The following is a 24,268-nucleotide window of genomic DNA, read 5'->3' on the forward strand; positions in this document are numbered from 1 at the left end:
CTTTTATAAGGCATGAATCTATTCATAAGGCAGAGCCCTCATGACTTAACCATTTTCCAAAAGGCCCCACCTCCTAATGGCATCACAATGGAGATTAAGTTTCAACATGAATTTTGGAGGGGACACATTCAAACCACAGAAGGTGGGGAAGCAGAAAGAGATTGAAGAAGAGAGAAAAAGGAAAGAGAAGGAGCGTGGGGCAAGGGAGATGGGGACAGCAGGAGAGCAGGCAGAGGACCCTTGTTTTGGGTTCACGTCCTCCCTGAAGACATCCCTGAGTTCCACAATCAGGAACACTTCTCCCTCCCCCTACTGAGCCTCCTCTACCTAGCTAGTCTCTGAGAGCAGGACATCCAGCCTTAATTCATCATTGCATTCCCAGCCCCTGAACTTGGTGCTCATAGTAAACACTCAACAATTGTTTGTTGGACTGAATTGCAAACTGCTCTTGCTCCTCCTACTAAACTCTAAGTCCTTTGAGGACATGGGCTTTGTGTTTTACTCCTGTATGTATTCATTCTGGGAAAATGTAACAATCAGGAGAAACTAAGTTATGCTGCTATAACAAACAGCTCAGTGGCTTAACACAACAAAGGTTTATTTCTTCCTTCTGTTCTATGTCTCCTGGAGGCTGTGCTCACTCAGGGACACAGATCGATAAGGCAGCCTCTGCCTGGAACACTGACAGTCACTGTGACAAAGGGAAAAAGAGCCCTGCAGAGTCACGTGCTGACACCTAAATGCTCCACCCAGAAGCTATGCGTTTACTTCCACTTGCATTGGTTTAACCAAAACAAGTCACGTGGCCATGCCAAACTTGAAGGCACCCAGAATGTAAGGGCTGGAACAATGGGAAGATAACAGTTGTGTCTGGCACTGGAGACAGCAATAGGGGGTACAGATGCAGACTTTGCGGATGACCAAACTTGGACTTGAATCCCAGCTCAGCCATTTCATGACATATCACCTTGAGCAAGTCCTTTCACTGCCCTGAACCGAGGTTATCACATCCATAAAACAAACTTTCAGGAATTATCAAAGGACCATTGTGAGGATAAGAAATAACTTATTTGAAGTGCCTAGAAAAGAGTAAGTCCTCAAAAAATGTTTATGATAAGCTCTCATTAACCTGGCACCAGCGCAGAAACAATGTGGGGCTCTATCACTGTTAATTGGTTTAGAAAGTTCCAGAGAGGGCCAAGCGAGGTGGCTCACACCTGTAATCCCAGCACTTTGGGAGGCCAAGGTGGGTGGATCACCTGAGGTCAGGAGTTCAAGACCATCCTGGCCAAGATGGCCAAATCCTGTCTCTACTAAAAATACAAAAATTAACTGGGCATGTTGATGACGCCTATAGTCCCAGCTACTTGGGAGGCTAAGGCAGGAGAATTGCTTGAACCTGGGAGATGGTGGTTGCAGTTAGTCAAGATTGCGCCATTGCACTCCAGCCTGACGGAGCAAGACTCCGTCTCAAAAAAAAAAAAGAAAGTTCCAGAGAGGTGAGTGATGAGATAGGATCATTAGCAACATCATCTTGAAACCCTCACCCAAAAGTGAACCCCAACACATCCACAGCACCTCGCCAGTTTCCAAGGACTTTCTTACCATTTTCGACCCTTACAATAAACTGAGGCATAGTGAGCAGCCTTCAGTATCTTTATTTTATGGAAATGTAGAGTAGCTCAGTGCCATTTCACATTTTGCCCAAAATCGCAGCAAATAATCAAAATAAACAACTAGGATAGACAATATTTAGCAATGTCCTCAGAAAGTATATAGTCTTTCCAAATATGTCCATTTTGTGCTGCTATAACAGAACACCTGAGGCTGGGTAATTTACAAAGAAAAGAAATTTATGCCTCACAGTTCTGGAGGCTGAGACACACAAGTTGAAGCAATAGCTAAAATTTGCTGAGCATTTACTATGTACCAGGCAGTGTTCTAAGAATGGGGTTGGCAAATTACAGCCCACAGATCAGACCTGGCTCACCATCTGTTTCTGTAAATAAGTTTTTGTTTTGTTTTGTTTGAGACAAGGTCTCACTCTGTCACTCAGGCTGGAGTGCAGGGGTGCAGTCTCAGCTCACTGCAGCCTTGACCTCTGGGGCTCAAGAGATCCTCCCACCTCAGCCTCACAAGTAGCTGGGACATGTGTGTGCCACCACACTTGGCTATTTTTTTGTATTTTTTTTTGGTAGGGACAAGGTTTCACCATGTTGCCCAGGCTGGTCTCAAACTCCTGAGCTCAACCAATCTGCCCACCTCAGCCTGCCAAAGTGCTGGGATTACAGACATGAGCCACTGCACCCAGGCATAAATAAAGTTTTATTGGAACACAGCCACACCCATTGGGGTATATATTGACTATGTCTGCTTTGCACTACAATGGAAGAGTCACGTGGTTGCAATCAAAGTTATATGGGTCCCCAAAGCCCAAAATATTTACTATTTGATTCTCTCTCTTTTTTTTTTTTTTTCTTTTGAGATGGAGTCTCGCTCTGTCGCCCAGGCTGTAGCACAGTGGCGCGATCTCGGCTCACTGCAAGCTCTGCCTCCCGGGTTCATGCAATTCTCCTGCCTCAGCCTCCCGAGTAGCTGGGACTACAGGCGCCCGCCACCACGCCCGGCTAATTTTTTGTATTTTTAGTAGAGACAGGGTTTCACCGTATTAGCCAGGATGGTCTCGATCTCCTGACCTCATGATCCGCACGTCTCGGGCTCCCAAAGTGCTGGGATTACAGGCATGAGCCACCACGCCCAGCCTACTATCTGATTCTTGACAGAAAAAGTTTGCCAACTCTGTTCTGAGTAGTTGTCATGTCTACTAATAATCAGGTTAGTGTCAGATCGTGGAAATGAGAGACTCAGTGGAGATGGTGTTTTGTGGGAAGTCACAGCATAATCCCTCTGGAGATCCACTCTGAGCATCACGTGTTGGTCACACCTCCTAGGCTGAAGGGAGCCATGTTAGTAAGCCCTTAAAAATGTCAAATGGCTTCCCCCACCCCTTAATGCCAGCAGATTTTTATCCTGTGTTTTCTCAGCCATCTCCTTGGAGGTGCCTCCAGTCACTGAAAACCTTGCTTAAGAGCCTATGTGTCCTTATCCCTCTGTTTCTCTGCATAGGGTCCAACGCTGTCCCTTGCTCCCTTTGTCCACCAATATAGGTCAGACCTATCACAAAATAAATGGCACAGAGGCTTCCCGAAGACACACATATTTTGAGCACAGAACAGCGAGGCTGAGCCCTTATCAGCCAAGAGTGCTTACAGAACCACAGAGAATGTGCTGCACAATCTGCAAGCTGGCAGTCTCCCGAGCATGCATAGCAGCTCTCAGAGCACTGGGAAGCAATGCACATCCACGGTCCATTGTAAGTCACTGGCTTAGATATGTTATATTTAACAAAACATCTCAGCTGCATCGTGTTATAACAAGTCGCATTGTAAGGGATGGATTTTATCAAGTTGGTGTGTGTTTCCCACCAAACTCTATGAGATTGGTATTATCCCTATTTCACAGGTAAGGAAACTGAGGCAGAGGGGTGACCCTCTTGCTCCCGTGCCTCACAGTAACCAGAGGAGCCGGAATTCAAATCCTGGCTTCTATCTCAGACCCTTACACTGAACTGGTAAACTCCTCACCCACCCATGCCAACAAGAAGGGTGACTGTTTTCGATCTCATTGTATAATCTGGCAGATTCATCACTCTGTTGTTTCCTGGTAAGATCGTCTCCTGACACCTGGGTAATGGGTGTTTTTTCCCAAAGTGTTTGCCCAGGCCAGTCACACCTGAAGTGTGAGGGTACATGGCAACATATCCAAGCTTATGTACATGGCATTTGAGGTTGGGGCGTGGAAAAATACGGAGGCACTGTGTGTATGTTATTTGTGCATAAGAATGTAACTCCTTGGCCCTAAAAACAGGACAAGCAGTGAAGTGTGTCATAAGGAACGCTGAAAACAGCCTCCTAAGAATATGGTTTGAGAGCTTTTACAAGGCCACAGGTGTCTCATGACCCCACCTCAAAAAGCCATCTAGAGGATGTTTGTGGTTTAACAAGCCCTTTCAATAAATACTTGGCGGACGGATGCTGGGGCGGACTCTCTCAGAAGAGCTGCCCCACCCCCTCCCCCAGCCCCCTTCGGCTGAAATTGTCTAAGAACTCATTCTTGGCGTTCACTGCAAGCTATACGCTCTGCAAGTGGTGATCCCGACGTGATCGCCTTGAAGTTACGCGTGAAGGAGGAAAACTCATCAATTTTCGGGGAATCCCGGTAAGGGACAGTCCTGACTCCTGTCAGAAGGATGGGACCCACGCATAAAATATCAGGGGTTGGATTATCATGGGTCAAGAAATGACCAAAGAACAGAAAGTGTTTTTTAAAAATAGTGCAACAGCTACTTAAGGCTAACCAGTGCACTGTAGAGCCTGGAGCTCTACACAAGGCTATGATTTTAACTCGGCAGGAACGCCCTTGGTTTCCTCATCAAGGAACCTTAGACTTGAGTCATGGGAGCAGGTAGGTCATTGCCTGAAAAGAGGATATGAGGAAGGTCATTTTACTAAGGTTATTGTTTTGACCACCTGGGCGCTGGTACACTCGGTGTTGTATCCTCTTTATCTGCCAGATTGCGGTGGGTCAGACCGCCCATCTTCTCTGCCTGAAGGGAATTCAGGAGGTTTAAAGGAGAAGGAAGAACAGGAACCAGAACAGCGGGAGGCGGGGCGGGCGGGGGGGTCCTCTCTCTACTTCATTCCCTTCTGTAGGGCATCAGGGGATATTTTTTTCTAGTGATGATGAGGACGGCCTTTTCCTTCCCCTATAGAAAAGCCATTGCCCTCTTTTCCTCCACCCTTAAAGGGACCTGTATTCGTTGGCCCCATTCAGGTAATGGCGCCTCCCATCCCCCTTGAGGAGATTGGAGGCCACCCAAGAGATGGTTCTTGGATAAGACCTCCAGTCAGTGAATATCTATGTGATCGGGTGGCCGCGTCCTCAACGCTGACTCCTCGTCAAACTTCCTTAGTAGAGGAGTGCCGCCAAGAGGGACTTAGGAAGGGAGACTCTGAGGCGCTTTTTGGCGCATTCCCTGTTATTGTTCAAAACAACAGGAGATGGCATGAGAGCTTGCCTTTTACTGTCTTTAAAGAGTTAAAGAAAAGTATCCGTGAAAACAGTGTACATTCACCGTTTACGAAGGGGATGATTGAGGCTCTGGGAAATGGCTATAAGATGACTCCACATGATTGGAAAACTTCGGTAAAAGTTTTGGTTTCAGCTGCAGAATATACTGTGTGGTGGAGTGAGTACAGTGATTTAGCCATGTAGCAGTCCTTGCAAAATTTGGATAATAATATCCCGATACAACTTGATATGCTATTGGGAACAGGGCCTTTTGCTTCAGCTCGGACTCAGGGTCAAGCAGATGGCCATCTATTTCCTCAACACTCACAGCTAGCAATACAAACATTAAAAAAAAAACCCATAAGACAATCCCAGGGTTCCTTTATAACAGTTAAACAGGGTGCCACAGAAACATACATTAAATTTATCAACCGATTGCAAGCTGCAGTTAAAAACAGGTACCCCATCCTAAAGCTACCAAACTTCTTATGTTACAATTGGCTTTTGAAAATGCAAATAAGGATTGTCAGACAGCAATAACTCCAGTCTAAGCCACTGCCACTGAAATCAGTGTGTTTATTAAAGCATGCCAAAATATAGGCACTACAACTCATCTGACTCAAACTTTTGCTGCAACAATGACCGGAACCACATATTATAATTGTGACCTAACCAGGCATATGGCAAAAATAACCCTGCTACTGTTTTCCTACCGTTAAGCAAAAAACAATTTTTTGGTTTTTTTTTTGAGACGGAGTCTCGCTCTGTCACCCAGGTTGGAGTGCGGTGGCGCAATCTCGGCTCACTGCAAGCTCCGCCTCCCGGGTTCACGCCATTCTCCTGCCTCAGCCTCTCCGAGTTGCTGGGACTACAGGCGCCCGCCACCACGCCCGGCTAATTTTTTATATTTTTAGTAGAGACTGGGTTTCACCGTGGTCTCGATCTCCTGACCTCGTGATCCGCCTGCCTCGGCCTCCCAAAGTGCTGGGATTACAAGCGTGAGCCACCGCGCCCGGCCGCAAAAAACAATTTCACTCTTCTAGCTTGTGCTCTTGATTGGCAAGTCGCAATAGCTGACTTTATTGGTAATATCAGCTTTCATTTACCAGCCTCTGAGCTCCTGAACTTTTTACAAACTGTGCCTGTTAAATTTGTATCTATTGTTGTTTCTGAGCCCTTGCTTCACGCCACTACTGTCTTTACAGATGGTTTAGGAAAAACTGGAAGAGCAGCTATAGTGTGGCAAGATGCCATGCAGAAATGGCAGCACAAAATCCAGGAACATTTTAAAACTACGCAACAGGCAGAGTTAGGTGCCCTGATATTGGCCTTACAAACTTTTCCTCACCAAGACATAAACATAGTTAGTGATTCTGCTTATGCCGTGTGTAGTATTACTCATTTAGATCTTGCACATGTGAAGGGCGTTACTAATGAACCCCTACTAGCTTTGTTTCTCGCAGCGTCAGAGCTCCTCTGTGCCCATCATTGTGGGGAAAAGAAAGAGAGATCAGACTGTTACTATGCCTATGTAGAAAAGGAAGACAAAAGAAACTCCATTTTGATCTGTACAAAGAAAAATTGTTATGCTTTGAGATGCTGTTAACCTGTAACTTTAGCCCCAACCCGGTGCTCACAGAAACACGTGCTGTATTGAATCAAGGTTTAAGGGATTTAGGGCTGTGCAGGATGAGCCTTGTTAACAATATGTTTGCAGACAGTATGCTTGGTAAAAGTCATCGCCATTCTCCATTCTCTATTAACCAGGGACACGACGCACTGCGGAAAGCCGCAGGGACCTCTGTCCAAGAAAGCCTGGGTATTGTCCAAGGTTTCCCCCGACTGAGACAGCCTGAGATAGGGCCTCGTGGAATTGGAAAGACCTTACCGTCCCCTAGCCCGACACCTGTAAAGGGTCTGTGCTGAGGAGGATTAGTAAAAGAGGAAGGCCTCTTTGTGGTTGAGATAAGAGGAAGGCCTCTGTTTCCTGCATGCCCCTGGGAATGGAATGTCTCGGTGTAAAGCCGACTATTCGTTCTATTCTGAGATAGGAGAAAACTGCCCTGTGGCTGGAGGCGAGATATGCTGGCAGCAATACTGCTCTGTTACTCTTTACTAACTGAGATGTTTGGGTAAAGAGAAACATAAATCTAGCCTACGTGCACATCTGGGCACAGCACCTTCCCTTGAACTTATTTATGATGCAGATTCCCTTACTCACATGTTTTCCTGCTGACCTTCTCCCCACCATCACCCTGTTCACCCTGTTCTTCTGCCGCACCCTCCATGCCAAGATAGTGAAACTAGTAATCAATAAACCCTGAGGGAACTCGGAGACCGGCGCCGGTGCAGTTCCTCGCATGCTGAGTGTGCCGGTCCCCTGGGCCCACTGTTCCTTCTCTATACTTTGTGTCTTATTTCTATTCTCAGTCTCTTGTCTCCACCTGACGAGAAATACCCACAGGTGTGGAGGGGCAAGCCCCCTTCGATCATCACCCTCTTTACATCACACATATTCACTCTCATTCTGGGCTACCTGGTCCCTTATCAGAAGGGAACGCTCGAGCTAATGATCTGGTACAAACACAGATGTGGTTTGCAGACTCTCCTGCTTTTTTGCGAGTTCAAGCTGATTGTGCTTTTTTTTCATCAGAACGCCTGCAGCCTTAAAGAATAGTTTCATTTAACACTTGCTCAAGCTCACATGATTATTAAAACTTATCCTGATTGCCAACGGCATTCTCTTTCCCCTTTTTCCTTAGGACTTGGTGCCAACCCATGAGGTCTGGTGCCTAATGCTATCTGGCAAACTGATGTTACTCAGTATCCACCCTTTGGACGTTTTAAATCTTTCCACGTTACTGTGGACACTTATATAGGCCTACTACATGCTACTCCCCAGGCCGGAGAAAAAATTAAAGATGCAGTTGCTCATTTGTTTGAATCTATTATGACTCCAGGCCTTCCACAAACTGTAAAACTGATAATGGCTCCTGCTGTCTTAGTGCTTACTTTGGCTATGCATTGCAACTTTGGCAATAAAATCAACATACAACACAAGACTTGGATTCTCTATACCTCAACTGGTCAGGCCATTATTAAACAAGCTCATCAAACTCTTAAAGTATATCTTAATAAACAAAAAAGGGGGGATATCGGGCCCTCTTCTCGAGAACAGGACCTGTCATTGGAGAATTGACTGACAATGACAGTGATGACTCAGAAGGCACCTGACATTACCTGGGGACAGCTAAAGAAATTGGATCAACAGGCAACTATCTGGCTTGCAGCCATAGAAGCCTCTGTAACTGCAGAGAGTCAGTTTCTTATGTATCTGGCGGTAATTGGGAAAACTTCTGAGAAAGTAAGACAGACATAGATGTTGGGGTGGCTGGTAATTCTTGTCCTTTGCCAAGTGGGATCAGCTCAAGAACATGTTTACTGGAGTCATGTTCTAAATCCCCTTGTTTTTAATGTTATTTCATGGTGGGATGCTGACCTGCCTTTGTCATCTAGTGATACTTCTTGAACAAGAGGTCAATGAATGCCCCGTCTTATCCTTTAATGGAAAATTTGGGATGAATTAAACTTAATGACTCCTTGGTTGTATTGTCCAGTAATCCCCCTCTGTTTTTCCACAATAGCACATGCTAAGTGTGTTACTCTTATTCTTCAGGAGTATCTTTACTATCTGCCTAAAAGGGACGCTAAGCTCGCAAACTTGACCTTTGTTTCTGCTATTACCACTAATCTTACGGAGGTCTCTAATGAAGCCACACAAGTGCCTGATCTTCCTATATGCCGTCTGAGTAGGGACTGGCGATATAAGTTTGGGGCCATTCAGTGGTCTCCATCCAGACAGCCTGCGCCGTGTCAAGGGCCTCTGTTTGATAATGGCACCTTGCTTGTTTGGAGTTCCCATGGTTATCTTATGTCTGCAAATCAGACTATTGGATCTGGGAGTCCCTCCAACAAGTCTATCACCTGGTCAGAGTACAGGCTTTCAGGACCAATATTACAACTAAAAGGGAAACAAGCTTTAAGCCCTGCTCATACCCAAATTTGGAGATTAGGACTTCCTTTTTTTGAACGGGTTCTTTCACATGGTGAGTATATTACTAGCGGTGGCAATTATACCCTCTCTTTCCATAATAATGTTACTGATACAGTTATGATTTGTACTACGCACCCTTATAGACTTTTGTTTGGGCAAGGTGTTCCTAACATAGAGCAGAATCAATCCTTTTATAGTATTAAAGTCTCTTCCAGTATGCTACATGCCTGTCTCATCGAAATGTTACCTAGTTAAATATAACCTATGTCATGATCTTAAAATGGCGTGGAGAATTTTGGCTGCCTGTAAATTTAACCTGGAGCTGGGAAGGAGATTCGACCCTGCAGCTATTTAGAAAAGCACTGTCTCATACTCAGAAAAAAAGATTTCTGGCCACTTTAATTGCTTTTTTAGTCGCAGCTATTATTATATTAGCAACTGCTGCTACTGCAGCTGTTTTTCTAACTAAATCTATTCACACAGCTTCAGTGGTGAACCACATGGTATATAATGTAACCCATAAATTTCAAAAACAGGTAAATATTAATAAAACTACTCTGTCTCATCTGGAGGCTCTTAAAGCCGCTGTTGAATGGCTGGGGGATCAGCAGCAGGCATTCATTACCCATCAAAATTTATATTGTAATTGGCAATATAATTCTATGTCACACCTCTGCCATATAATAGCTCCCAATATGCTTGGGAGAGAGTGAAAACACACCTGCAAGAGGCTTATCACAACCATTAGTCTTCTCACATTTCCACTCTTGTCAATTTAAAAAACAACTTAAAAAATGGTCGCAGCAATTATAAACAAATACCCTTCAACAATTATAAAAAGGCTTTCAACAGTTAAACCCAAACAGTTATCTGGGTTAAACATACACCTTTGGGTAATGGCCGCTATACTTATTCTTTTTTGTATTTGTTTGCTAGGTATGTACAAATGGCTCTGTGCCGCCACTCAGCTCATCTATAACCAAGAAAAAGCAATAGAAGCTTACCTCGCTTTAAATAACCAACATACTCTAAAAATTAAAGAAGAGGGAGATGTTGAGGGTGCACGGCAACATATCCAAGCTTATGTACATGGCATTTGAGGTCGGGGCATGGAAAAATACTGAGGCACTGTGTGTATGTTATTTATACATGAGAATGTAACTCCTTGACCCTAAAAACAGGACAAGGATTGAGGTGTGTAACAAGGAACGCTGAAAACAGCCTCCTAAGAAGGCGGTTTGAGAGTTTTTACAAGGCCATAGGTGTCTCATGACCCTCAAAAAGCCATCTAGTGGATGTTTGTGGTTTAACAAGCTCTTTCAATAAATACTTGGCGGACAAATGCTGGGGTGGTCTCTCTCAGAAGAGCTCCCCCCACCCGCCCCCAGCCCCACTCAGCTGGAATTGTCTAAGAACTCATTCTTGGCGTTCACTGCAAGCTATAAACTCTGCATAAAGTTTCCATATCTACACATTTCTTGGCTACATCAATGGTAACTGCTTGGGTGGCCAAATAGAAAGCTTCCCACAGCAGGTGGGAAGTTCCCACACCCAGGGGAATTATTGACACCAGCTCAATAGCCGAGAGCTGAGAGGCAGGAAGTGGCAGTGAGGCCTGGTCTAGGGGTGAAGAAACCGGTGCTGTAGCTAAGCTCTACCTTGCACTAGCTGTGTGTCCTTAGGTAAGTCACTTGCCCTTTCTGGGAAAAGAAGGGCATTTAAATATACGCTCCTCCAAAAGGAGCTTTCCACATAATATAGCTCAGAGATTAAGAGCAGGGCCCTTTGAAACCAGAGAGACTGGAATTCAAATCTTACCCCACCTAGAGGCCCTCGACCTCAGACATCTTTCGCTTCTCTTAGTCTCAGCTTCCCCAGCTTTGATGAGAGCGTTTGGGGCCATCCTCACAGGGCTGCAGTAAGCAAGGGTAAGTAGGCCCGTTGCTTATCAGCTAAAAAGCTTTATGCACATGTGTGACAATCATCATTACCATTATTATCTCCCAGGCCTTTGTTTTCCAGGCTCTCTGAACACGATGTCTGCAGCTCCCGCCAGCAGTGGAGTGTTTGTTGTCATCCCGCCAAGCAATGCCAGTGGCCTCTGCCCACCTCCAGCCATTCCGCCCACATCCATGTGCCAACCTCCAGGGATTATGCAGTTTGAGGAGCCACCGCTGGGGGTACAGATACCAAGGGCCACACAGCCACCTGACTTGCGGCCTGTGGAGACATTCCTGACAGGAGAGCCCAAAGTTTTGGGGGTAAGAACAGCTTCTCTGCACAACCTGAGGCAGGTAGTGAGTATCCCAGCACCGGAACATTCATGCATGTTTTGTAGGGGGGAGAAGGCAGTTAACAAACACTTAGTAATGACTCAAAGATTCAGCCATGCACCAGGTAGACAAGCACCCTTCCCGCATAAAGCTCACAGAGAGTAAACCAGTAAACAAATGACTCAGAAACCTCCAAAGAGAAAAGCAAGGTTGAAAATGATGACTAGGGCTAAGGGGAATACTAGCGAGGGTAGATGGAAACTTCTCTCTGGGGAGATGACTTTTAAGCCCAAACCTGGCTGTTAGATTGAAGCCAGCCAAGGGAATAGCTGGTGGAGGAGCTGGAGAGGGAGGGTTCACCAGGTAGAGAGAACAGCAAGTGCAAAGGCCTTGGGAATGAGTGTGGTTGTTAAAGGAAGAGGTAAAGCTTGACATAGCTGGAATGTAATGAACAAAGGAAAGGGGGAGATGAGATGGAATGAAAGTGGTAGATGAAAGTCAGCCCTGATAGAGCTGAAGGCGCATGAAGGATTTCAATCTCAGATGGCCTTGAGCTATTGGTCTCAATAAAATACTGAAGGCATAAAATATTAGGTAGAGATAGAAAGATACATACACACATTTGCACGTGTATGTGTATACATGTAGTGTTAAAAAGAAAAGCTTTAGGCCAGGCACAGTGGCTTACACCTGTAATCCCAGCATTTTGGGAGGCCAAGGTGGGTGGATCACGAAGTCAGGAGATCAAGACCATCCTGGCCAACATGGTGAAACCCCATCTCTACTAGAAATGCAAAAATTAGCTGGGCATGGAGCTGTGTGCCTGTAGTCCCAGCTACTCGGGAGGCCAGGCAGGAGAATTGCTTGAACTCAGGAGGCGGAGGTTGCAGTGAGCTGAGATCGTGCCACTGCACTCCAGCCTGGACAACAGCGTGAGAACCCATCTCAAAAAAAAAAAGAAAAAGAAAAGCTTTAAACAAATTAAATTTAACAGAGTTTATGTGAGCTAAGAATAATTCAGGAATCTGGCAGCACTCAAAACCAGAAGAGGTTCAGAGAGCTCCATCCAGCTGTGTGCGCAGCAAGCTCTTATAGGCCAAACACAGAAGTGAAGTAGAGAAATCTCCTGATCAGCTGCAGCTAGGTGTCTGCCTTATTTGGGCATCACGTCATGAGGCATTTGCCTTATTTGGGCATAGTCTGATCAGTTGGCTGAAGCTGTTTGTCATTAGCTGCAACCCAGCTATCTGTTACAAAAATTTACTCCTAGGTTAGGTTTCAGTGTGTTTATGTACTGGTTGGGTTGCAGTTTGTTATGTAGGAACTCAAATTATGGAGACAGGCTAATGGCCGCCTGCTATTTTAATTATACACACATATATGTAGATTCTTCAGTATGTTCATTGGCCTCAGTTTCTCCAAGTAGAAGATGAAAGCATAGATTAAGCAATGGTGATGATGATGATGAAGGTGAAGATGATGACAGCTCTTGCTTATGAAGCATCTCTGAGAGGTGCACGTACTGTGCCGGCGACTTTGCATGCATCATCTCACTAGATTCTCACCACCACCTTGTAAGAAGGGGATCATCGTTCCTATTAGACAGATTAGGAAACTGAGGTTTCTTAAGACTAAGTCATTTGCCTAAGGCCACACTGCTGATAAATGGCATCCTGTAAACTAGGGATGGCTGACCCTAAAGTTCTACTTCCACCCCTCTGCTTTGCGGCATCCAGGACCTCTGGCTCAAACATGTTGGAATTCTACCCTAATAGCTGCACCACATCCATTGGTGCAGGGGGGGGACTGGACTGGGGGCACAGACACCAAGAACCACACAGCCACTGACTTGTGGCCCATGGAGACAGTGGACAAAGAGGGGGTCAACAATTGCTGGAATTCCGAAGCCTCAGAGCAGACCCTGGGAACCAGTGCTCTACCCTTCCAAAAAAAAAAAAAAAATTGATGAGACAAACAAACTGCCGAAAAGCACAAAAAAGTGGAAAATACAAATAAGAGTTATGGAATGCCACCCACTAAGAATACCACTGCAGACTTAGCTGGCCTGCTGCCTCATAGCTGGGACACTTCGGGCAAGTTACTGAACATCTCTGACCCTCAGTTTCCTCATATCCAAAATTAGAATAATAGTAACCTACCTCTGGCGGGGCACGGTGGCTCACGCCTGTAATCCCAGCACTTTGGGAGGCCGAGGTGGGTGGATCACCTGAGGTCAGGAGTTCGAGACCAGCCTGGCCAACATGGTGAAACCCCGTCTCTACCAAAAATACAAAAATTAGCCAGGCAGGGTGGCAGGCACCTGTAATCCCCACTACTCAGGAGGCTGAGGCAGGATAATCACTTGAACCTGGGAGGCAGAGGTTGCAGCGAGCCAAGATCGCACTATTGCACTCCAGCCTGGGCAACGAGAGCGAAGCTCCTCAAAAATAACAATAATAATAATAGTAATAACCTACCTCTTCTCATTAGGATTAAATGAGACCACATCTGTAAAACCCCCAGCACAGTGCTTAGCATAGACAGGCATTCAATAAGCGGCAGCTGGTGTTTCCCAAGGCATAATGGCAGTGGCTGTGGTGGTCTATCCACAGGGGAAAGATCTACCAGGAAGGGGAGCAACGCTGGCGCCTTGGACGCCATGCCATGCTGTGCCCTGTGAGGACACTGAAAAGATGAAAGACCATGTAGCTGAAGAGAAAAAGAAGCTGAAGATTCAGGGGCTCATGTCCATGAATATCCAAATACTTGGCACTCATGTTAGAAAGAAACATATATTCCATGTGATGCTGAGATGACAATTTTAGTTGTTCCCCATCAGAACTGCCCACAGAAGGACCATGCTGGTTTGGGTAGTGGTAAGTACTGGTCACTGGAGTCCCCGTGAAAGTCACGGAGCCGGAAGTGGCTCCTGGGCTCCCAGGGCTGGATTCCAGCGGTCTTCAACATCTCTTTCCACTCAGTTCCAGAATTCGATAGTTACCCAAAACGTTGCAATGTTTCTGCTATGTGGCAGACCTTACTAGAAGCTCACACTTGGGAAAACCATCCCACTTCTGGGCATAGACTAGTAGGGTGCTGGTAAACCAACTCTTAGAAAGAGAAAAATCCCACTGGAGATTTCAGCAGGCTGAGAGGCAGCTGCTGCACAGGGCTGGGACGATCAGTGACGCACACTGAAATAGAAAGATGCTCTAGGAGAAGGTGCTCGCTGCAGATTGACAGGGTGGTACGGGATGAGGGAGGGCAAGGTGAGGCATGCGGTGCAGGGAATGTTGGGCCATTGAACCGAGTCCTGAGAAAGCCAGGTAGGGACACAGCGATGCTTGAGATCCATGGATCAGAGCAGAAAGCAGGAGGCAGGATGGCTGAGAGCTGTGCTTTGTGGGTCCCGTAGGCTGCGGGGAACTAGCTTTCTCCTTAAAAGTGTCTCTATTGGTTTCTGTAATAATGTCGCCTCTAAAGAACAGAGTCTGAGTTTCCCAGTCGCCAACAAGCTAGAGGAGGGCGGGGCCGGCAGGGGGCGGTGTGGAACAGGGCCCGCAGCACTGAGCCTCCGGGCTTCCCGCAGACGGTGCAGATCCTCATCGGCCTCATCCACCTGGGCTTTGGCAGCGTGCTGCTCTTGGTTCGCCGCGGCCACGTGGGCATCTTCTTCATCGAGGGCGGTGTCCCCTTCTGGGGAGGAGCCTGCGTGAGTGCCGGGGCCATGGAGTGGGAGGGTAGGGGGGATGCTGCCCAGGCTCAACTCTCCCCCACGCGCCCATCCCCACCATCCTCCTGGGCACAGCCTGTCCTAGGTGGGGGCCTGGAGGCACTTCCTAGAAGAGCTAGAGTCTAAATCTAACTCCCTCCAAACCCTCACCATAAACTTGAGCCTGACCCCACTCCTGCGGATCAAAAGCTCCCAGCAAACAGCCAGAGAAGCTGCCAAAAAGGACGGGAAAGGCCGGGCACGGTGGTTCATGCCTGTAATCCCAGCACTTTGGGAGGCCGAGGCGGGCAGATCACTTGAGGTCAGTAGTTGGAGGCCAGCCTGACCAACATGGTGATACCCCGTCTCTACTAAAAATACAAAAATTAGGCGGGCAAGGTGGTACATGCCTGTAATCCCAGCTACTTGGGAGGCTGAGGCAGGTGAATTGCTTTAACCCGGGAGGAGGAGGTTGCAGTGAGCTGAGATCTTGCCACTGCACTCCAGCCTGGGCGACAGAGCAAGACTCCACCTCAAAAAGGAAAAAAAAAAAAGGGATGGAGGGCATCAGGGCTGGGTGCAAACCACCTGCACTGCCCAGATCCTAAGCCTCACCCCACAACTAAACCCCTCCTGCAGAAACCCTCTAGCTCCCTGAGCTGGGTCCCAGCCTTCCAGGAGCTCTGTCCCCTGGGAGTCCAACCAGCTCTGAAGCCCATTCCTTTGACCTCCTTCCGGCCAAACTGGCCACTCACCCCTACCGGAAAACAGGCAGGTGAGTCCTTGTCATTGCCAACATTAAAGGGCACTTGAGTGTATACAGTGAACCCTGGTGTTTGCACCCCCATCAACACATCACCAGAGCCTCCAGCCACCCCAAGGAAGCACAGGCCTCAGGGTCAGGTCAACGGGGTCTGAATCTCAGCTCCACCGCATGTTAGGGTGGAGTCCCTGGGGCGTGTCGCTGAATCTCAAGACTCAACTTCCTCATCTAAAACTTGGGCTCATAGATCTGGCCCTGCCTACCCCATAGTTTGCAGAGGAAATCAAGAGATAAGGTGCATGGTGAGTGGATTACTAACCCTAAAATTCTGCACCAGATGGTGACTGTTGAGCGATTCCCTTTTTCGAGAGAAAGACAGAGATTTGCATAAAAGGGGTCTCCATTGCGTGAGTGCTGGTTCCAGAACCGAGGCACAGTGACTTTCTTCCCCTGCCCAGGCTGCCTCCAGCAAGAGCGCAAAATCCACCAGAATGGGGTTCAGGGAGGACAAAGCGGCTGACACATCACAACCAGATCAGGATGGTCACCTTGCCATGCTTGGGGACAAGCTCTGGCCCTTTGAATGGTCCCCCTGACCTGAAGGTGGAGGAAAATTTTGCAATCGGGAGAACCCATGGGGAGAAATCACAACAGGAAGAAACAAAGGGGTCACTTTCCCCTCTAAGCCCCCTCCTGCCAGACTTTATCACAAATATGCCCAGTAAAGCTTCAAACATGGGGGAAGGAACAAAAGCAAAAACTTGATTTTCAATCTCAGGAGACATCAGGGTCAGGAGATCCTGGCAGGACACGTGTGAGCTCCAACATTTAATCATTGTGTTGGATCTTCACATCGCTGACGTCTGGGGACCCCTGAAAGTACAGGGGTATTATGTGCATTTTTCTAGAAAGCAGGCTCATAGCTTTTCTTGGAGGCTCAAAGGAGTCCTTAGTTGAAAATTCCCAGAATTCCAGGATGGGGGATGAGTTGGAACAGAAGGAAAGAGGCAGTCAGCCGGCGTCGGGGTGCAGCCAGGCCTCCTTCTCTGTGTGAACCTGGGCAAGTCGCTGCCTGTCTCTGGGGCTTGACTTTCTCATCAATAAGACATTATGCCTGTCTCCAGCCCAGAGAGCCAGATTCTAAACCCAGCTGCCCTCTCGACAACTCCGCTTGATGTTGAAGAGGCAACTCAGTATATCAAAATGAAACTCTTGATTCCTGCCATAGGCTTGTCCCCAACCCCATCCCTCCTATCACCTCCTCATCTCAGCAGATGGCACCTCCAGCTACCCAACTGCCAAGGCTAAACACATCCCAAGAGTTGTCCTAGAGTCTTCTTTCCCTGCTGCGCATCCACCCCAGCAGCCGGTCTCTCCGGCTCGCCCTCCAGAGCATAGCCTGAGTGTGTCCCCTTCTTCCCACCCCCATGGCCACCACGCTGAGCTACACCTGCTTGAGACCTGTAGTGACTCCTTCCTGGTCCTCTGTTTCCATGTCACCCCAGGGCCTCCTCCACCCACCGCTGACCCTGTGGTCTCCCCAGCATGGCAGCTGAGTGCCCCCTGCAAATTGCAGACCTGCTAAGCTGCAGGCCCAGAGTGGCGCAGCGCTGCTCAGCCCCATCCTCTCAGCTCAGCAGACGCAGGGCCAGCCCCACCTCAGTGTGTCAGGCGACTGCCAAGTACATAGATGCCATGATGCAGGTCCCTGGGCTATCCTTATGGGCAGCTTTGTGCCCGGCTGTAGTCATCCCAGCTCACAGAGACAACCCTGACGCCCACCCAACCTCAAGTAGCCCCGGTGACCGCTATGACTTCATCACAGCTCTTAGCACCACTGTCTGTACTTTTCTTCACTGTTTGCTAAGTGTCAGTCTTCCCCAATTAGAATATAAGATCTGGCCGGGCATGGTGGCTCATGCCTGTAATCCCAGCACTTTGGGAGACTGAAGCAGGTGGATCACGAGGTCAGGAGTTCAAGACCAGCCTGACCAATATGGTGAAACCCCGTCTCTACTAAAAATACTAAAATTAGCCGGGTGTGGTGGCGGGCGTCTGTAGTCCCAGCTGCTTGGGAGGCTGGGGCAGGAGAATCGCTTGAACCCAGGAGGCGGAGGTTGCAGTGAGCCGAGATCATGCCACTGCACTCCAGCCTGGGTGACAGAGCAAGCTGTGTCTTAAAAAAAAAAAAAAAGAATATAAGCTCCTTGAGGGCAGAGATCTGGTCTGCCTTATTCAACTCTGTTATGTTCCTGGCACATAACTGCCACTCAGAAAATGTTTGGTTTTTTTTTTGTTTTGAGACAGAGTCTCACTCTGTCCCCCAGGCTGGAGTGCAGTGGCACTATCTTGGCTCACTGCAACTTCTGCCTCCCAGATTCAAGTGCTTCTTGCTCCTTAGCCTCCCGAGTAGCTGGGATTACAGGTGCACACCACTATGCCCAGCTCATTTTTGTATTTTTAGTAGAGACTGGAATTTCACCATGTTGGCCAGGCTGGTCTTGAACTCTTGACTTCAAGTGATCCTCCTGCCTCAGCCTCCCAAACTTCTGTGATTACAGGCATGAGCTACCACATTCAGCCTCACTCAGTAAATGTTTGATGAGTGAATGTTTGAAGGAACAATGCCTTCCCCACGAGGCCCTGATGATATGATGTCAATGAAAACACTCACCTTGTAAGCCACAGCCCTAGTTCTCTGGACAGGGGACACCCCTACTGAGAGACCCCAAGGTGCCTGCCTGGCAGAGAAAGTGGCATCAGGAGGCTGTTGTCTCTCCCTGGCACCTCTTGACAGATCCCAAGCAGGGTGTGCCCTGCCCAGGGTCCTGGCTGAGGCCTCACTGGGTCCCCTCTCCCCATACAGTTCATCATCTCCGGATCCCTCTCAGTGGCAGCCGAGAAGAACCACGCCAGCTGCCTGGTGAGTGTGAACAGGGGGACCCAGGGGTGGGGATGAGGCCACAGCTAAATCTTACTCTACCCTGCCCCTCCCATCCACTCCTTCAGCTCATTCCCCAGCACTTCGGGGGACCTGCAAAGTGGCAGGGGAGGGACACCACCCAGGCAGACCAGACGCATGTCCAGGAGAAGAAGACAGGGATACTCTTTCAATACACAAACCAGGGTGGAAAGTGAGGTCCATGGATAAAATGCTCGTGGTCATTCCGAGAAAGGAAAGATGCTAGAAGATCTCCTGTAAGAGTCCTGCTGGGCCTTGGTGAGCAGAGAGGACTTAGAAATGCCACAGGGAAAGCTGGAGAATGCACGGAGGAGTGTGGGCAGGGTCGCCACTGAAACCACGCCTGGCTCCGTCCAACGAAGGCAAAGGTAGGAGAAGGAAAGTGGAAAGAAGTTAGATAAGGAGATTTAATCCCATGATGGGGCTGGATCGTGGAAGGCTTGGTGCCTTCTGCAGGCACTGGGAGGCGATGGAGGCTTTGAACAGGAGGGCGTGAGCTTTATGTCAGGCTCAGAGAACACGGCAATGAAGATCATGAACACGGCGGCGAAGGTCATGAACACAGCAGTGAAGGTCATGGCACTTACCTTCTGGTGCCTTGTAAGACACCCGTAAAGCAAACTAACAAAGATAGTTGCCAAGCATGAGAAGTGCTGAAAGGAAGCAGGCAGGATAATGTGAGTCATTCTAAGCTCAGCTGGGACGGTCTGGAGTCCCTGAGCAGGGGTCACGAAACCGAGTCTTCACAGTTCAGAGGGCAACAACCATGGAAGAGCCCGGTCGGGAAACGCCATGGCTGGACGGGGGACCAGAGTGCCGGACCATCACAGGCAAGGGGCGGGCTGAGAGGGAGAGGCTGGGGCGGTGACTCAGAGCCTAAATGCCAAGTTCAGGATTTGTTTTAAGGACAATGAGAGGCCACGGAGGCTTCAGCAGGGGATTCCTTGCCCTGTTTCCATATTTGAGAGGTATCCCAGGTGCTGGGCAGAGAATGGGTTGTGGAGGGGCAGGACTAGAAGAGAGGACTCTCTGGACCAAACCCAGTGTCCCCCAGGCCATGAGCTCCAGGAGGACAAGACCTGACTTACTCTCTGCTGGACTCACAGCACTTTGCATAGTGCCTGGCAGGCAGTAGGTGCTCAATAAAGGCTTTTGGCTTAATTAATCAATTAATGGATTTCTTGTGAGGTTCTTCTGATCTCAATGACCTCCTGATTGCCATTTAAAAAGAAGAATCAGGGGTCTTTAAACCTGAAGAGGTCCTAGAGTCCCCAGCCCACCCATGAATGTTTCCCCTTGGGGCAGTTTAACCAGAAGGCTCCAGCTATGGGTCACGAGACCGTCAGGTTCTGGCTGCAAGGGGATGGTGATGCCTGGGTGGCTGCCTGGACCACCCCGGGAGTCACTTGCCCTGCACGCTCTTCAGACCCTGGAGTCCTAGGCCTCTCAGCCCACCCAGACTTCAGACCTTCAGCTCCTGCCTCTCCTGTCTCCCCTGCCTGGTGCCCCACCAGTGTCTGCAGTGCCTCACTCCGCCAGCTGCTTCCTGGGACCTCATGGAAATGAACTCAACCCTCTCCCAACCAGGCCTCAGTGTCCACAGCAAAGGGCTTCCCCCAACCCACGCCCCTGAGCAGGCCTCAGCTGCAGCTGCTCCTGAGAGGTGCTGGGCCTGGGGTTGAGGGAGCCACAGTAAGGGGTAGGCTGGAGGCTGCAAACTCCACCCAGAGAGGCTGTAAAGGAGGTGGTGCCCTTCTCCCTAGCAGCTTCCAAGAAGACAAGAGAAGGAAAGAGAGACAACAAGACCTCCGACCGAGGTCCCAGGGGAGGAGAAGAGAAAAGGGGAGCAGTCAATTAGAACACAGCTGCGTGCAGGGTGGTGCGGCCACTGCCTCCTTGGCTGTGGGAGGCAGCGTGCTGGGGGCTGGGCAGCAGAGCCACAGCCCCTGCCTTTTCTCCTTCTCTTTGCCTCTTCCCTCTGCTCCTGTCTCTCTGCTCTCTGCAGGTGAGGAGCAGCCTGGGCACCAACATCCTCAGCGTCGTGGCGGCCTTTGCTGGGACAGCCATTCTGCTCATGGATTTTGGTATTACTAACTGGGTGCGTTGTCAGATGGCCCTCGGGGTGGGAAAACTTGGAAAATGATGCAGCCATATCCAGGAGGGCAGGGAGGTGAGAGTTTGCAGTGCCAGGACGTTGGCAGGGCCTGCCAGTCCCTATAGACCCCATGAATCCATGGATCCTCTGAGCCTTCCCCAAGATAGGCATCAGAAGGAGCAAGGAGGCAGCCTGCAGGGTGAAGGGGAGGGTGCAGGACTGGCGGCAGGGGGACTGGCTCCAGTCACAGCTCTGCTCCCAACTAGCTGTGTGACCTTGGGCAAGTGGTTCTCACTCGGGGGACCCCCTTACTCTAGAACTCTGGGCTCACCTTTCTGTGGGTTTTGGTCCCCAGGATGTGGACAGGGGCTATCTGGCTGTGCTTACTATCTTCACCATCCTGGAGTTCTTCATCGCAGTCATTGCCACTCACTTCGGGTGCCAAGCCACCCATGCCCAGGCCAGTGCAGTGAGTACCCCCACCCCCACGTCCACTAAACCTGAGCTGAGCCTCTGTGGAAGGCAGTTGTCTGGGAGCCCACTCTGACTCCAGCCCCTCCCTCTGCACTCTGCGAAGCAATAAGAAGAGACAGCGCTAGGAGGGGTGTCCCACCCATGTCAGGGGGCCCAAAGGAGTCTTTGGGCTGGGCATGGTGACTCATGCCCTTAACCCCAGCACTTTGAAAAATGAGATGGGAGGATCTCTTGAGCCCTGGAGTTTGAGACAAGCCTGGGCAACATAAAAAGATCCTATCGCTACAAAAAAAAAATGTATTTTTAATTAGCCAGGTGTGATGGTACGTGCCTGTACTCCTAGCTAGTTGGGAGGCTGAGGCAGGAGGATGGCTTGAGCCCAGGAGGTTGAGGCTGCAGTGAGCTATGATCACACCACTGCCCTTCAGCCTGGGTGACAGAGCGAGGCTGTCTCTAAAACCAAAACAAAACCAAAGACATCTTCGCAGGTCAGTGAAGACAGGACTGCTCTCCCCGTGGCACTGGGTGCACCAGCACCCACAGGGCCACTGCTCTGTGCAGCCCCGCAGGGAGCCTTGCAGAATGGAAGGCTGGGGCTCGGGGCATGGGGGCAGTGCTGCACCCAGAGGAGTGGGACTTTTTGGAGTTCCCAGGCCACATGGGAGACGGGGGCATCAGGGAGGGCAGCATAATGCCGTTGGAAATTAAGCTTTGATTTCCAAAAAAACAATGGAGGACAGTGATGACAGAAAGGGGCCGGAGTGAGTGTTCAAGGCAGGGGAACCAGTTGGAGCAAAGGCTGCCTTGGGCAGGCAAATGCAGGCCACAGGGTGGGGTGCCCTTGGCAGGTGCACAATGGGATGCATTGAGGGTGAGGGGATTGAAGGTCTGAGCAGGGGAGTGAGCTGGTTCAGGGAAATCAGTCAAGAGGATTTGTCCAGTGCCAGAAGGTGGAGAGGGTGGACAAGCAGGGGCTGGAGGTCAGGAAGCTGCAAGGAGGCTGGTGCCATGGTGCAGGCAAGAGAGAGCGAAGTCCTGAACCAGGCCAGGGCAGTCGGAGAGAAAGAACAGCAGAGCCAGGCGCGGTGGCTCATGCCTGTAATCCCAGCACTTTGGGAGGCCGAGGCGGGCGGATCACCTGAGGTCAGGAGTTCAAGACCAGCCTGGCCAACATGATGAAACCCTGTCTCTACTAAAAATACAAAAAATTACCTGGGCGTGGTGGCAGGCGCCTGTAATCCCAGCTACTCGGGAGGCTGAGGCAGGAGAATAGCTTGAGCCCAGGAGGCGGAGGTTGCAGTGAGCCGACATCACGCCATTGCACTCCAGCCTGGGCAACAAGAGCGAAACTCCATCTCAAAAAAAAAAAGAAAAAAGAAAAGAACAAGAACAGCAGAATGTTAGCGAACAGCTAACAGCAGAATATTAGCGCCTGGAGAAATGGGACTTTTGTCTGTTTTGTTCACTGCTGTACTCCCAATGCCTGGATCATAGTTGGCCCCAGTAAATGTTGTTTGAAATATTGGTTGCACAGAGAGCCCTGAGCATGCGATTCAGACTTGCGGAATTCAGTACCAGGGCGCTGTTCTCAGATTACCCACAAGGGGGCACTATTGCGACACTACCCTGAAGCTCCAGCGTCCTCCAGGATGCTCAGTGCTGTTTTCTTTGCAGCCTGTGATCTTCCTGCCAAACGCCTTCACCGCAGATTTCAACATCCCCAGCCCGGCAGCCTCTCCACCCCCTGCCTATGACAATGTGGCATATGCCCAAGGAGTCGTCTGAGTAGCAGATGTGGCACCTGCGGGTGGAGTCCAGCCTTTTCCCCCTGGGCTTAGCCTCTCCCCACCCCCACCTTGTTCATCAGGGGCCGGCCCCATCCCAGCTGCCCTCCCTCACCACATCCACACATGCTCCGGCATCTGAGTGAAGCGTGCCCAGGGACGTCTCTCCCACACTTTCCCCAGTGGTTTCTTTCTAAAAGACACCAGGCTGACGTCAGGGGTGTGTGTCCTTCAGCTCCCCGAGCCCCGTCACCCTTCCAGGGACACCCACCTTGTGCATCTAAGCATTTCTCTGCTCATTTCTGGCCTCACTGGAGACTCAGGTTCGAGGCCTGCCCTGACCCTCAGGCCTCGGGAAGGTCATTCAGGCCTTGGGAAGGTCAGAGAGCCCGGAATCCTCCAGAATGGAAGAGTCTGACTCTGGCATTCCACAGAGGTGCCGATACCAGGCCAAGGCCTCACAGCAGGGCAGTGGCCTGGCGGCAGGTCTCCTGGCCCCAAGGTCAGCTCTGTCCTTTGTCATCTGTTGCCACATCCGTGGACCTCAGGTTTCCCATTTGGAAACTAGAGTGTTGAACCAGATAAGGTTCATCAGGCCCTTCCAGCTCCCCAGGCTCCCTGAAGTCCTGGGTCTAGGCCAGGCATTGTCCCCCTGCTTCCTGGAAACCCTCATTTTCCTTGTCTGTAATATGAAGTCAGCATTTGCCCTGCCCCCCGCCCCCACCATTTCCCAAGGGAGGGGAGGTTGCAGGGGAGAGCTGACGCCAGCCCACTCCTAAGGCGCCACCATAGTCAGCATGGCCAGGGGCACAGCAGTGGCAGTTTGGGACCTCCCTGTGCCTCTCAGCACTCCCTTCCCCACCCCCATAGCCCAAGGACAAGGCTACCACAGAAGGTTACCACAGGACCTGGGCTTTGTTTCCAGGGGATAAGGAGACACTGTCAGCCTGGTGTTCACCAGCCCTGGTAGATGAGATAGCTTGTCTCATCCACACCACAGGAGGAAATAAACCATGTGGCT

At 49.6% G+C, this 24,268-nt stretch overlaps 1 protein-coding gene across 2 annotated transcripts; it reads left to right on the forward strand.

Moving 5' to 3' along the window:
• The first annotated feature begins 11,220 nt into the window (after nucleotides 1-11,220).
• MS4A15 (membrane spanning 4-domains A15) lies at nucleotides 11,221-23,355 on the forward strand. 2 transcript variants are annotated; one of them, XM_032151828.2, is made up of 6 exons: nucleotides 11,221-11,445; nucleotides 15,047-15,169; nucleotides 18,799-18,855; nucleotides 20,900-20,992; nucleotides 21,345-21,458; nucleotides 23,138-23,355. In XM_032151828.2, the coding sequence occupies exons 1-6, from the start codon at nucleotides 11,221-11,223 to the stop codon at nucleotides 23,246-23,248; spliced, it is 723 nt and encodes a 240-aa protein (XP_032007719.1). In that variant the 3' UTR covers nucleotides 23,249-23,355. The 2 variants fall into 2 exon arrangements, with proteins under 2 accessions (XP_032007719.1, XP_032007720.1); XM_032151829.2 differs by lacking the exon at nucleotides 15,047-15,169.
• Nucleotides 23,356-24,268: the final 913 nt, after the last annotated feature.

Source organism: Hylobates moloch, unplaced genomic scaffold, assembly GCF_009828535.3.
Source record: "Hylobates moloch isolate HMO894 unplaced genomic scaffold, HMol_V3 SCAFFOLD_5, whole genome shotgun sequence".
Classification (NCBI taxonomy): Eukaryota; Metazoa; Chordata; class Mammalia; order Primates; family Hylobatidae; genus Hylobates; species Hylobates moloch.